The sequence below is a fragment of the Lepidochelys kempii genome, chromosome 25, assembly GCF_965140265.1.
Source record: "Lepidochelys kempii isolate rLepKem1 chromosome 25, rLepKem1.hap2, whole genome shotgun sequence".
Taxonomy (NCBI): Eukaryota; Metazoa; Chordata; order Testudines; family Cheloniidae; genus Lepidochelys; species Lepidochelys kempii.
Window position 1 is genome coordinate 15,252,534 of NC_133280.1, and position 14,109 is coordinate 15,266,642.

The window sequence follows — 14,109 nt, forward strand, 5'->3', positions numbered from 1 at the left end:
TGCCTCACCTGTGGATTATGACACTTGCTGTACAGATCATAATTTTTTTATATCTTTAAATTTTCTACTATAAATTTGCATTAATATAGCTTTTCCCTGTGTTTTTTTGTGTAAGGGCAAAGAGGCGTGGCTGACATGCTTTATAGTGATAGACTCAAGGAGCTCAGTCTGTTGACCTTAACAAAGAAAGATAAGGGTTGACTTGATTACAGTTTGAGTATCTACATAGGGAACAAATATTTAGTAATGTGATCCTCAGTGTAACAGAGAGAGGTCTAACATGGTCTAATGGCTGGAAGTTGAAATGAGATCAATTCAGACTAGAAATAAATACATTTTTAACAGTGCGAATAATTAACCATTGGAACAACTTACCCGCATCGTGGTGGATTCTCCATCACTGACATGTTTTTAAATCAAGATTGGATGTTTTTCTAAAAGATATGGTCTAGGAATTATTTTGGGGAATGTCCTAGGCCCTGTGTTATATAGGAGATCAGATTAGATGATCACAGTAGTCTGTCCTGTCCTTGAAATTTATGAATCTATGAATCAGATATTTTAAGTAATTATTTCTCATGCGAAAACCCAGACTTTTTTTCAACGTTTATTGCTTTTCTGTTACAAGGTGGAAAGTACAAGAAAGGAGAGAAATATTTCAGAGAATTGGACTTGGGCTCTAATTCGAGGGGATGTTTAGGAGTGCTGGTTGCTCAGATTTCTAAATGTGCTTGACCTCCTAGTACATTAACACATTTTATGTTGTACTCATTTCTTCTTTTAAACTATTCCTTGCAGCTCATTCAAGATCGGTTTCAAGACCTAGGTATGAAGACAGTTTTCATGATGATGGAAGATATTCACATGATGGTCCCTCCTCTCATGACGATTGGAGAGGAGATGCTAGAGAGGACTATCCAGGGCCTTCTTATAGATCTAGTAGCCCTCTCATGAGGAAAGATAACTACTACCATGATCACTATGGCCGCCCTGGCTCTCGGGACCGGGACTATGGCCGCCCTGGCTCTCGGGACCGGGACTATGGCCGCCCTGGCTCTCGGGACCGGGACTATGGCCGCCCTGGCTCTCGGGACCGGGACTATGGCCGCCCTGGCTCTCGGGACCGGGACTATGGCCGCCCTCACCCTCGGGAATCCTCTAGATTGCATGACACTGACTTTGGCTCTTCTGAGCTCTTGGGTGATTTTAGGTCACCAGGACTTGTGGAAGAGGAGTATGGGAACATAGAGAGTCAGGATTATGACCTGGAATACGGACTTCAATCTGAGAGCGAGTTCAGACCGCCAGTACACAGAGGCAACATGAGTAGAGGAAGGATTCTGCGAGGAAAACATATTACAAGAGGCCTGATTAAAAATAAAGTATTTAAAGGAGATATCAAAACTCCTCTAAAGAAATGGAACACCAAAAAAACACTACCAGTGACTAATCAGAAGTCAACTCTGCAACCTGATCAGATGCCAGAAACTACAGAACAAGCTAACCAGAGGTCTGCAATTGCCCAGCGCCTTAATCAGAAGCTAATCCTACGACCTAATCAGAGATCAACTTTGACAACGCAAAGGCCTGTCATCCGAATTCGTAAGTCTGAGCATGTTCTCAGACATCTTAATTTTGATCTTGTGGACAAGTCTGACATATTCTCAACCTTTGGAATAGAAATAATAAAATGGGCTGGATTTCACACAATAAAAAATGATGCAGAATTTCAACAACTGTTTGGGGCTCTCTTCGAGCTGGAGACAGAAACGTGTGCAAAAATGCTTGCTTCATTCAAATGCTCACTAAAGCCAGAACACAGAGATTATTGTTTCTTTACCATCAAAAATTTACAACATGCTGCTTTGAAGACTCCCAAAGTAGACAATGAGTTCTTAAATATGTTGTTGGACAAGGGTGCCATGAAGACTAAGAACTGCTTCTTTGAAATAATAAAGCCTTTTGATAAGTACATGATGAGACTCCAAGATCGTCTTCTAAAGAGTGTCACACCTCTTCTTATGGCCTGTAATGCCTATGAATTAAGCATCAAGACAAGTGGTTTCAGTAATTCTGGAGAAATGGCAGGTGCTTTTGAGACCACCATTTCTCTGTGTCGTAAGTCCTTGGCGCTTCTGGGCCAAACCTTTGCATTAGCTTCTGCTTTCAGGCAAGAGAAAATACTTGAAGCTGTTGGTCTTCAGGAAATGGCTCCAGCACCAACATCATTCCCAAATTTTGATGATTCAACATTATTTGGAAGAGAGTACATAGAGAACTTGAAAGCTTGGCTTGAGAAAAGTGGCTATCCAATTCAGATGAAAAAAATAGAACCTGAGTCCACAATACAGCTTAAAAAAACTGCTCCTGATACAAGACCTAAAATGAAGAGTAAGTAAAATGCCATAAAATATCTTTCTAATACATATTTGAAATTTTTTCCATATAATCATAGAATTTAGAGATGAAAAGGCCTACTAGACCATGTAGTCAATCCCTCTCCAGTGCAAGACTATTCCCTATAATACACTCATTGGTGCCTTGAGTGACAAATAACTTGCATTTCACATTTTCATAGTAGTATTCAAATATAACTAGTCTTCACAACACCCTTTTGATGAAGTAATTTTCACTTTGTATATGAGTTAATTTGTCCAGACTATGTAGGTGGCCAGTGACAGATCCGTGATTAGATTTTGCAGGGTCATGGCTCCAGCCTCATCTCAGTCCCTTAATCCACACTGATTCTCATAATGACACTGTTTCAGACCTAAGAGATACATCCTCAGAGTTTTTCCTCATTTGTTTTTAGCCTTAATTTTCCCTTAATGTATTCTCATTAATTCTACTTGCATCTTTTTTGCTGATATTTTAAAAGACAGGAAAATGTAACTAAAACGACAAATATTAAGAGGCAGACAGAGGTAAATATAGTAGCTGAAGCTACTTTTGCCTTTTTTTTTTTTGACTTAAGTTTCAAGTTGGACCAGATACCTCTAAATAAAATGAGACCTCACACCAATCCCTGCAGTATCCCAGTAGACGCTTCTCACCAATTTATTACACTGCTGTTTGTCATGACCCTTTGTTTATGGTTATTCAGAGAGCCCTGCCCGGATACAAAATTTGTATCTGCATCCAATCCGCAATATGCAAAAATGGTTCATGGATATAAAGCAGATAGACGCAGATTTGCAGGGCTCTAGTTATTCAGCCAAATATCAGTTCATGTGACACTTCCTATCCAAGCAAACTTGAAATAATTTTGAGTGAGATTCTGAGATGTTTTCTATCAAATGATGTTCTAAAATTTGATTATATTGCAAACAATAGCTTTTCTGTTAAGATTTTATCTTATTAGTTCTGAAAGATTTGTTCTTTACAATGCCAGTTGCTGTTGATTCCATCATCATGGATGTGTGATGACTCTTTCCTCAGTATTTCCTCCATTATTTGACTGGGAATTGAAACTAGACTTAACGCTAATAATTGTCATGCTATAAAACTAGTATAATTAATATGATCCTGGCATGTATCTCCCAACCCTACATTTTTTAATTATTACATGATCACTTCCCCCTTTTATTATGCTGATTACACCTAAAATGTCAGTCTACTGAGAATGGGCCTGTAGTATGTTAAGAATACCTGGCTTACTCCTGGAATATTGCTGTAAACCTGGTTGGACATCTTTACATCCTGTTGACAAGGATAATACAATGACCATGCTTCTTTGTTGTTACAGTTCCACAGCGAGCTGATCGGAGAGTTGTAGAGACGATTGAAAAGCTAGTGAACAGTATTGTTACAGGTACTTTGTCAGCAAAAGAGAGAACTGCTCAGAAGAGCTGCCCTGAATATTGGTAGGTATTTTGGTGAAATTAGTTCTAAATATACAGTAGAACCTCAGAGTTAAGAACACCTCGGGAATGGAGGTTGCTTGTAACTCTGAAATGTTCGCAATTCTGAACAAAACATTGTGGTGGTTCTTTCAAAAGTTTACAGCTCAACATTGACTTAATACAGCTTTGAAACTTTACTATGCAGAAGAAAACTTTACTATGCTTTCTTCCCCCCCCCCCCATTTTTTTTAGTAGTTTACATTTAACACAGTATTGTACTGTATTTGGTGGTTGTTTTTTCTTTGTCCCTGTTGCTTCCTGATTGTGTACTTCCAGTTCCAAATGAGGTGTGTGGTTGACTGGTCAGTTTGTAACTCTGGTGTTCTTAACTCTGAGGTTCTACTGTAGCATAATACTACTTTGCCCTGTTTAGTGTCTGATCCTACTCCATTGAAGTCAGTGGCAACTTTGCCATTGATTTCAATGGATTTAAAATCAAGCCCATAGTGGATATTTCATCTGAATAGCTAAAAACACTTTATAAGTGCTAATTAAGCTTTTAACATACTTGGAAAGTAAGTGATATCTGCCCAGAAGTCCTAATTCTTAGTCACCTGCCTTGTCTAGTAGACTAGACTCCTTTTGACCTGTCAGTCCACATGCAGGAGGGCAAAAACAATTTGACTAGAAAGCCATAAGACATTTAGGTATAATTAATGTATGTTTGTATGAATTATGTATTTAGTCCCATACTCAGTGTTTGAAAACAGAACTTGAGACACATAATTGCATAAGCATGGTATAGTCTTAATTTTTTTCAGTGATTTGGGTGTGAAATTTAAGTTGCAACTTGCATTAAACTGAAATTGAAAAGTTTTGTAATGCTCTATTAAAGCTTGTTGGTCCAGGTTAAAATGCTATTATATGAAGTTGATTTAATTTCAGTAATTTAACATGAATATTCTTTTTATAGATGAAGAGGGCTGAGGACCTAATCCAGCATTGACCTCAATGTGAGCAGATCCTTGTGCCCCCATGACTCCAGACAGGCATAGGGATGTGCTTGCAGGGAGCTCGCTGCAGGGTTAGGGTCTAAATTACAGAAGGTTAGAAAAGACCTGAATTTAAATCCTAGTTTATGTTTCATATGAGCAAAAATGAGCTTGAATCACTTCAATCCAGTCAGTTTGTCCAGATCTTTACCAATACCATTTTATTTTAAAGCAACACTGTCTAGTTGAAGGTTGTTTGAGAATTGGCTTCTGTAGTCACAAATTACAGCTAGAGAAAATTTGTCTATACTTTTCCAGTTTGTTCACTTTGCAGTTTGGACAGCACTTTGGTGCTGAGTCTAGAAGTTTCTTAAAACACGTGACTTTAACTTTAAGCATGTGAATAGCCCTAATGTCAATGGGACTACTCATGCGTAAGTACTTTCCTAAATCCAGGAAGTATAGTTTGTGTATAGTTAATTAACTGTTGCTTCTGTACAGGCACTCAGTTTCTTTTCTTGCTGAAAATACTTTTTATAAACATTGAGTGAAGTAGAAGAAAACTTTTTTTTTAATCCGATATGTACTCCTTAAAGAGCATTCTTTCTGAAAATGGAATTATTTTAAATTATTCAACTTCAAAAAAATTAATAAATCAAGTTGATAGCGTCACTTTGAGCCCTACAGTATAGCTGTTTATTACAGGCAACTTGAGCTCTATCTTAAAGCAATCTGTGATTTTGGAGCTTGACACAACTTATCTTTGCTTACTGCTTAGGAATGGAACTACTGCTTGTCTGAGGAAAACCCATACCTGCATGTTGTTTTTACCGGGATAGGGCATCCTATATACTATCAACTACCATGACGTTCTTGAAATATTGAAGGTTGCTTTCAGTATATGTTTTCCTTACACATGCGGCATTTATTTTTCGTTTCTAATGTAGGTTCTTGTCTGAGGAGGATAGTCTAGAATACAAATATTACAGACTGAAGTTATCAGAGATGCAAAGATTAACATCATCTACAAAGGAGGGAGGCAGAGAGGGGAAAACACCAGAAGAATCTGCAACAGAATCAGTGAGGGCAATGTTGTATGCGAGGAAAGTAGCAAGTATCAAGAAAAGGCTCTTTAAAAGAAAAAGACTTGGAATTTTTACACAACATGGAGTTAGAGGCAGGAAAGTGAGAAAATCAACCATAGGAACACAGACTGTGCTTTCAGCTGGTACGATGCTGAAACGTCAAGACAAGCTCACCCAAGGTTCAGTTCAGTCAAAACCTTCCATATCAGAAATCAGCATGTCTGAGAAGAACTCTTCATTGGACACAGCTGGATCCTCACAGCATGCCACCAGTCCAGAAGTTTCTCTGTCACTGGAAGAAGTGGCAGACACTGAGGATTTATCGGCATCAACTGGACATTCCCAGTCACTGTTGTCTCAATTTCCTGATGGTAGGTGAAGATCTGAAATTAGATCATTAATGCTCAGTAGTATGAGCAAGGCATTAGTTCAGATGTCAGTAAAATGTTCTACTTAGTATCATTATTTACCATGTCATAGTGTCTTGAGATTTCAGTTACTTTAGATCCCATTGTTCTAGGCACTATACAAACATACTGTTTTCTCACTTGCAGTGGATGCTAAAACAATGGAAACTGCTGAGAAGCTGGCCAAGTTTGTTGCTCAGGTTGGACCAGAAATTGAGCAGTTCAGCATAGATAACAGTGCAGATAACCCAGATCTTTGGTGAGTAACCTATATATCCATTTGTGTAAATAGTCTAATAAGAGAAATTACAACACCAAGCTATTAATGTAGAATTACTATTTAACATATAGATCTGTCTTTTGGCAGCATTAAATTACATAGATCTTTGTTTAATATCACTGTCTTTTGGTCCTTAAAGAAGTTATCAATTGTAATGTTTAAATATTTTTAGGAATGTAGGATTTGGATTTGTTTTACCAAGTCTAATTATTTGCCCATCTTAGAACTCAGTGGTTCTCAAACGAAGGTACTCCAGGGGGTCCGCGGGTCATGTCCAGGGCTGCCAGCCCCGCTGATCAACTCCTCTTCTTCCCTCCCAGCGTCTCCTGCACATGGCTGAATAGCTGTTCCGTGGCATGCAGGAGGCACTAGGAGGGAGGGGGAGGAGCCAGCACAGAGTGCGCTCTGTGGTGGGGGCGGAAGGAGGTGGGGAAGATGAGGGGGAGGGGTGGATTGGGGGCTAGGGCTGAGCAGGAGTCCAGCAGCCCCGGGGAAAATTAGAAGCCAGCTTGGGGGGTCCATGAAAAATTTTAAATCAAAATGGGGGTCCTTGGGTTGCTAAAGTTTGAGAACTGCTGGTTTAACTTATTGACCACTAATGGAGACAATATCTGAAGCTTGAGAGGAGGCCAATATCTCTCCAGAATGCACAGTTGTTGTGATATATGGGAGATGTAATTTTTTTTACATCCACAGCCAGTCATCTTGCACCCCAAAGCAATTCTTTGAGGGTGTCAGCAAATGTGGACAAGTGATCTAGTGGGTACAGTGTGCTTGGACTTTCAGAAAGCGTTTGACATGGACCCTCATCAAAGGCTCTTAAGCAAAGTAGTCAGTCAACGGATAAGAGGGAAGTTCCTCTCATGGATCAGTAACTGTCTAAAGGGTAGGAAACAAAGGGTAGGAATATATGGTCGGCTTTCCCAGTGGAGAAAGGTAAATAGTGGGGTCCCCTAAAGATCTGTACTTGGGCTTGTGCTGTTCAACATATTCATAAATGTTCTGGAAAAAGGAGTAAACTGTGAGGTGACAGTGTTTGCAGATGATACAAAATTAATTAAGATAGTTAAGTCCAAAGCTGACTGTGAAGAGTTACAAAGGGATCTCACAAAACTGGATGACTGGGCAACAAAATGGCAGATGAAATTCAATGTTGATAAATGCAAAGTAATACACATGGGAAAACATTATCCCAACTATACAGACAAAGTGATTGGGTCTAAATTCGCTATTAGCACTCAAAAAGTGATACTGGAGTACTTGTGGATGGTTATCTGAAAACATCTGCTCAATGTGCAGTGGCAGTCCAAAAAGCTAACAGAATGGTAGGAACCATTAGGAAAGGGATTGATGATAAGATAATAAATATCATAATGCCACCATAGAAATCCATGGCACGCCCACACCTTGAATACTGTTTGCAGCTGTGGTCAACCCATCTCAAAAAAGATAACATTAGAATTGGAAAAGACACAAAGAAGGACAACAAAAATTATTGGGATATGGAACAGCTTCCATAGGAGGAGAGATTAGAAAGAGTGGGACTGTTCAGCTTGGAAAAGGGATGACCAAGGGGGGATAGAACAGAGGTCTATAAGATCATGAATGATGTGGAGAAAGTGAATAAGGAAGTGTTTACCCTTTCACGTAACACAAGAACCGGTGGGGGTCACCCAATGAAATTAATAGCCAATACGTTTAAAACAAACATAAGGAAGTACTTCTTCATACAATGCACAGTCAACCTGTGGAACTCATTACCATGGGGGGGGGGAGTTCATGGAGGTTAGGTCCATCCATGGCTATTAGCCAAGATGGTTAGAGACGCAGCTCCATGCTTTGGGTCCCTAAACCTCAGACTGCCGGAAGCTGAGACTAAAGAAAAGGGGATGGATTGCTTGATAAATTGCCCTGTTCTGTTCATTTCCTCTGAAGCATCTGGCACGGGAAGACAGGATACTGGGCTAGATGGACCATTGGTCTGACCAACAATGACCATTCTTATGTTCTGAACTCTTTTTAGGACTTCAAACACAATGGGATAAATCTTCTGATGGTGTAAGTTGGCACGGCTCTACTGCTTTCTGTGGGGTTGTGCCACTTTGGGCCAAATCTTTTGTTGGTGTAACGTCATTTGTGTTTGTCTAGTTGGACCAAGAGACCTTTTTTTACATGTGATTGGGAGTTCCTATAGCATTTCATAATAGTACAAAAGTACCAGTGTAATGACTACATCTAATCTTTTTTACTAAATCAATTTTTAATATCTAATTTTATGGTAACTCATAGGAATTTTCTTTGTTGTTGAATTTAAATGCTTTTCAATGCAATTTGTTTTCCAGGTTTCTACAAGACCAAAACAGTTCTGCTTTCAAATTTTATCGAATGAAAGTCTACGAATTGTGCCCATCCATCAACTTCAGTGCAGTTTCGGAAATAGCTGCACCTGGGGAAAGTGATAAACCTGAAGAAAGAAATTTGGATAATTTAGAAGAGGAGGAGGAGGAAGAGGAGGAGGAAGACAATGAGGAGGAAGAGGAAGAAACTGAACTTGAAGAGAATATCTCCCAAACCTTGGAAGAAGTGGAAATGGAGCATGCAGAGGAGGGGGAAGCAGGTGGCTCTGAGGAGATCGCATCCAAAGAGATGCGGTCCAAAACAGGAGATGAAACTTCAACAGGCGAAATGCAGCCAAGCTCAGCTTCCGATTGTACTACACCAAATTTGTCAGCACAGGTGCCAGCTTCTGCTCCTGGTATCCCTTTTCCTCGCAAAAGAATCAGCAGCAAATCTCTGAAAGTTGGCATGATTCCTGCATCTAAGAGGGTCTGCCTCATAGAGGAACCAAAAGGTAAGTATCATTTCAAGGATGTTTTCTGGCCCTCAGCAAGAGTCCCTGAATTCCTATATATTTGTGGTTCTTGGTTTAATAAATTGAACTAAAAAAATACAGACTTCAGATGTCTATTCACTAGTAGCCATTGGCACATCCCAGTGAACAGGTGGACAGTCATTGCATTCTGGTGCAATAGTAAAACTTGCTTCTAACTTGTGTGTGTTGTAAGGTTGACTCAACAATGCTTGTCTACAGTGAGCGTATGTGGATATTGCATACCCACACTCCTTTCTGCTGTTGATTAAACAAAGTGAGAAAAAGGTGGGTTGGTGGGGGATTTCCATCACTTGTTTCTAGTTTTGAGCAATGTCTCAAATCTGGCAATGAACATATTTAGAAAGTCAGACTAATACTTTCATGTTGTAAAAAGTTCATAACAGTAAATCAGGAAGTATTTTGCTTTGATATTTGTATCTCAAAAGTTAAGTGGAATTTGTGAAGTAATTTGACAGTGTGGCCATGTTATCTCTTTTGTGTTCTAAAAGAATAAATTCTAACAGTTGAGTGATACTTATGCTGAAAACTGACTGCTGCACATGTTCACTAACTACTTTCATGAGTGTCTTTACCACACATAAATAAAAATGGTCGATGAATAGATGACTCCATATGTGCTGTGGGAACAAGACACAATGAACTGATTTATGTGCCAGTCTTGACTTGGCTTTCCACCAAAACATTTTCAAAGTCAGTGGAGCTGAACAGATATGAAGTCCTTGCAGAATTTGATCCTTGGACTATAGTACTTTTTGGGGAGATTGTCAAAGGTACAAAGAGCAGTTAGGTGCCTGATTCCCTTTGACAGTGAATGGGAGTTTAGTGCCTAGGTCCCACTTGTGCCTTTGAAAATCTTTGGTTTTTGTGCACTCTAACCGTAATATCCTTGGTAATAGTATTAGATTAAGACATTAAGTGGGAGTCATGTATATGAATATGTATTTTGCTATTTCCATATTAAAATTGGTCATCTTTGTGATTGACTTTTGTCTTTGCTTTAATTCCCAGTTCATGAACCTGTCAGAATTGCTTATGACAGACCCCGAGGCCGCCCAGTTACAAAGAAGAAGAAGGTGAGGAAACTGAGAGTGAAATTACACACTGTCTTGTGAAAATAGTTCTTTTGCAGTTTCTGTAAATGTCTGCCATTGATTTCATGGCAATCCGAACCTTAGACCTGGATCCTGCAAGGAACAGGGCACTGTTTGAGAGTAGCGAACTTCCCTCCACTCCCAGGGCAGACAGTGGAAGGTGACAAAGCTCAACACCCCCACAGGTTAGGGCCCTTATTGAAGAATTAAATCATTTGTTAATCTGGTAGCTTTCTCTTACCTCTTCAGAATAATTTTGTAAGGCTGATATAAATGTGTTCCAATGCAGTTTTTGTAATAGTGACTGGGTTAATGTTTCAAATTTTTCATCCTGCTTTTGTTATCAGAAAACATGGCTATTAAAAAAGAAAATAGTATGCTCTAACGCTTTCCTATTTTTGATCGTGTAATTAAACAAACCCATGACACACAATAAAAGTAGCTTGTCAGGTACAATTTACTCTGTAAATTGGCTACACAAACGATTACTCTTCAGCAGACATTTTTCATCCCAATGGAGAAACCTGTCAATTAAACATATACTTTTTAAATCTGTTTCTGTACATTCAGGAACTTGGACACACTCAATTTGCAGAAGGTTTCTGGTGAAGAGATCAAATCGGTGGCTGCTTTTTTGTATCAAAAACTCTCCCCCTGCTTTCTCTCTCTGCAGAAACCAAAAGACTTAGACTTTTTACACAAGAAATTAACAGTTAAGAATGTGGGTTTCCAGATGCTTCAGAAGATGGGCTGGCAAGAAGGACGTGGTCTTGGTTCACAAGGAAAAGGAATCAAAGAGCCTGTGAAAGTGTATGTAATGGGAACAAACTGCAAAAATATTAGACATATTTGGAAAATACTATGCTTCTAGTAGCAATTGTGGGTCCCTGTCCTGTCCTGAGGGGATCGGTCCTGTGTAGTATTCCCACTCTTGGTCTGCTCCTTGGGCTGGTCAGAGTTGAGACTGGAGGCCTCATGTCTCTACTAATCAGATTGGGTGGAAGTTGGTGTTCTAAGGGGAGGCTGTTTCCTGCCATCTGAATGGACATTGCTGAAGGCTGGGAGGAAATGCTTCCTGAGGCGCTGTATTTACACCACCTAAACTCTGGAGAGCACCCTGCTGTGTGTGGAAGCCTTGTAATAACATAGGGGTGCCCTGCTCCGTTAGAAGGAAAACAAATAGGTTTTACCTTGCAAGCTGTCTGCATGCAGAATTCCAGTTGGTGCCTGGATATTGCAGTGATGTGTCCATTGTAACATATAAGTAGAGTTCACAGGAGTTCCACACACAGTGCTTATGTGTTAAGGTAATACACCGTCTCCACTATAAACTTAAGATTCTTTCCACTGCATCCTGCAAAGAGGTAAGTGCATCTCCTAGAAGGTAAGCATACTTTTCTCTTAAAATAATAATGTATGCATTTCACAATCTTTTCTAAGTTTTAAGGATGTCTTCTCCAATGTCCTCTTCCAGCCCAGATAGTAGGTTATAGTTCTTCCAAGCTGCAGATAGAAACAAAGAGCACAAAAGAACTTGTGATTTCACTCCACCAACTATATGGGAAAAACTCTGGCTGGCTGAATATTTTGTTGGTTTACTCTTTATTTTCTTAGGTAAATTTTTTCCCATCTTTCTCTTCAACATAATTAGTTAATTTAGTTGGGTGTCTTTTAGCCAAGTGTGTGTTTCTTTGTACTTCTGGGACACCCTGTGGTTAGGTGGCCTACCACCTTAGTCTCCCACCTCCTTCCTTCAGAAGGGAATGCCCTATGGGAACGTACCCCATATGGTCTATAGCTTTCTACTCTCTACCAAGATACTGGATCCTTAGCTCCCAGAACTTCTCATCCCAACACACTTGGAGAAGCCAAGAGCACATGCAGCCTCTTGGTTTCCTCAGCACGCAATTAATAGTTGAGTGTTAAAGCCTGTTTGGTCAATCCAGCTGTGAACCTACCAGGTTCTGAAGAAGGTTTAGATCCTCTCTAAAGAGAAGTGTTTTAGGTATGAAAATATGCTGTTGGCTTTTGTTTTTTCAACTAAAGTTAGCTGCTCTGTCACTTATGGAAAGGCACTTGCCCATAGCAGACAAGTGAGAACAGTTTGTGTACGTACTCCTTGTACACAGCTCTCAGGAAAATTGTGTTGTCGTTTTTGGTCTAATGTACAGAGGGAGTTGCAGCTATGTCTTTAGATAACTCCAAAGCACTGCATTCTTTAATGGTCTCCGTGCTCTTTCCTTTCTCTCTGGAGGCATGTCTCAGGCCCAAATCTGAGATTATCTTAATGTGAGTGAGGCTGTCCTGTGCAATTTACCTTTTTGTGTATCACTGTAGTGACCTTAATTGCTGTCTGGTGCAGCTTTTCATCTATTCAAGGTGATCCATGGCCCTCTCTTTGGAAATGCTGCATGCTTTAGAAACCATCAACTCTTCTGTGGACAAGTACTAGTTGAGATGTGGTTAGAAGGCCCACAGTTTGGGTAATTTTGTCTCATCAAAGAGAAATGGACAGAAGTAGTAGGTGTGCGCGTTTAGAGACAGTCCAATGTAATGTTAGCGTAGCCTTTGATCGCTGTGTTACAGCAACAAGAGCATTTGCCTCCAGGATTGATGCACACAGACATGTCAATCTTCTTGTATGTGGAGATGGAACAGAACCTTGAGGCCTGCCTGTGATAGGGAAAAGATAATGGCTAGTCTTTGAAATGTTGAGAATAACATCCCCTTTCTCCTCTTGGGTTTCTCTTCCTTCTTCCATAGCAGAGATAAGAGATGGGGAACATGATGCCTCCTGCTGGAGCCAGTAGTTACAGAAAGTTCAGTTATGGGAAGCCCCTAGTGGTCTTGTGTTCCTCTCTCCATTTCAGAGAAGTGATTTGTCACAGCTGTGGAACTGGCCAATCCTGAGATTGAACTAAGGGAAGGAAAATCTGAAGGTAGAATGGCTTCAGATGATCACTCTTATAACCAGTCTAATCTTGAACTTCTCTGATCAGTCACTTGCCCGGAAAGTTATCCCAGAAGGGGGACTCTACTTCTTATCATATCTACAATAAAGTCTTCCTGGTTCACAAATCCATTATTACCTAAGCACCAATGGTTGGCACTGTACAAGACAGAAAATGAAGACAGTCCCTGCCCTGAAGTACTGACAACCTAAAAGATGAAACCAAAGGAATGCATTGGGAGGTCCAGAGGAATGATTAAGCTATGACATGTTACAGACACATTTATTTGTTCCCTATTGTGGGTATCACAGAAATATCTTTGGGAAGATTTTTAATGCAGTGAGAGTGGTGACTTGGTGAACTAGGATGGGAATGGCATATTTCTGTGGGGCATGTGGAGAAAGGCACATTTTGGACAGTGGCCTATCCTACCAGGAAGCCACAGAATTGTTAGGTGGTTTTATGCTCTTCCTACAGAGTTTTTAACTTGATCTTGCAGCTCCCAAGGCAGATTCTAATACTGAGGAATTGCAAGGAAAAAACATTTTCCTGGGACTTGGTTGCAGCC

At 40.0% G+C, this 14,109-nt stretch overlaps 1 protein-coding gene across 8 annotated transcripts in view; it reads left to right on the top strand.

The window, feature by feature from the left end:
• Positions 1 to 14,109, top strand: part of SUGP2 (SURP and G-patch domain containing 2) — a 28,207-nt gene that overhangs the window by 1,352 nt on the left and 12,746 nt on the right. For all 8 annotated transcript variants that reach the window (XM_073324163.1, XM_073324162.1, XM_073324157.1 and 5 more), the window contains 7 exons: positions 799 to 2,391; positions 3,746 to 3,863; positions 5,782 to 6,290; positions 6,474 to 6,585; positions 8,949 to 9,457; positions 10,508 to 10,572; positions 11,264 to 11,400. In XM_073324163.1, the coding sequence (XP_073180264.1) occupies positions 799 to 2,391; positions 3,746 to 3,863; positions 5,782 to 6,290; positions 6,474 to 6,585; positions 8,949 to 9,457; positions 10,508 to 10,572; positions 11,264 to 11,400 (3,043 nt within the window). The remainder of the gene's footprint in view (positions 1 to 798; positions 2,392 to 3,745; positions 3,864 to 5,781; positions 6,291 to 6,473; positions 6,586 to 8,948; positions 9,458 to 10,507; positions 10,573 to 11,263; positions 11,401 to 14,109) is intronic.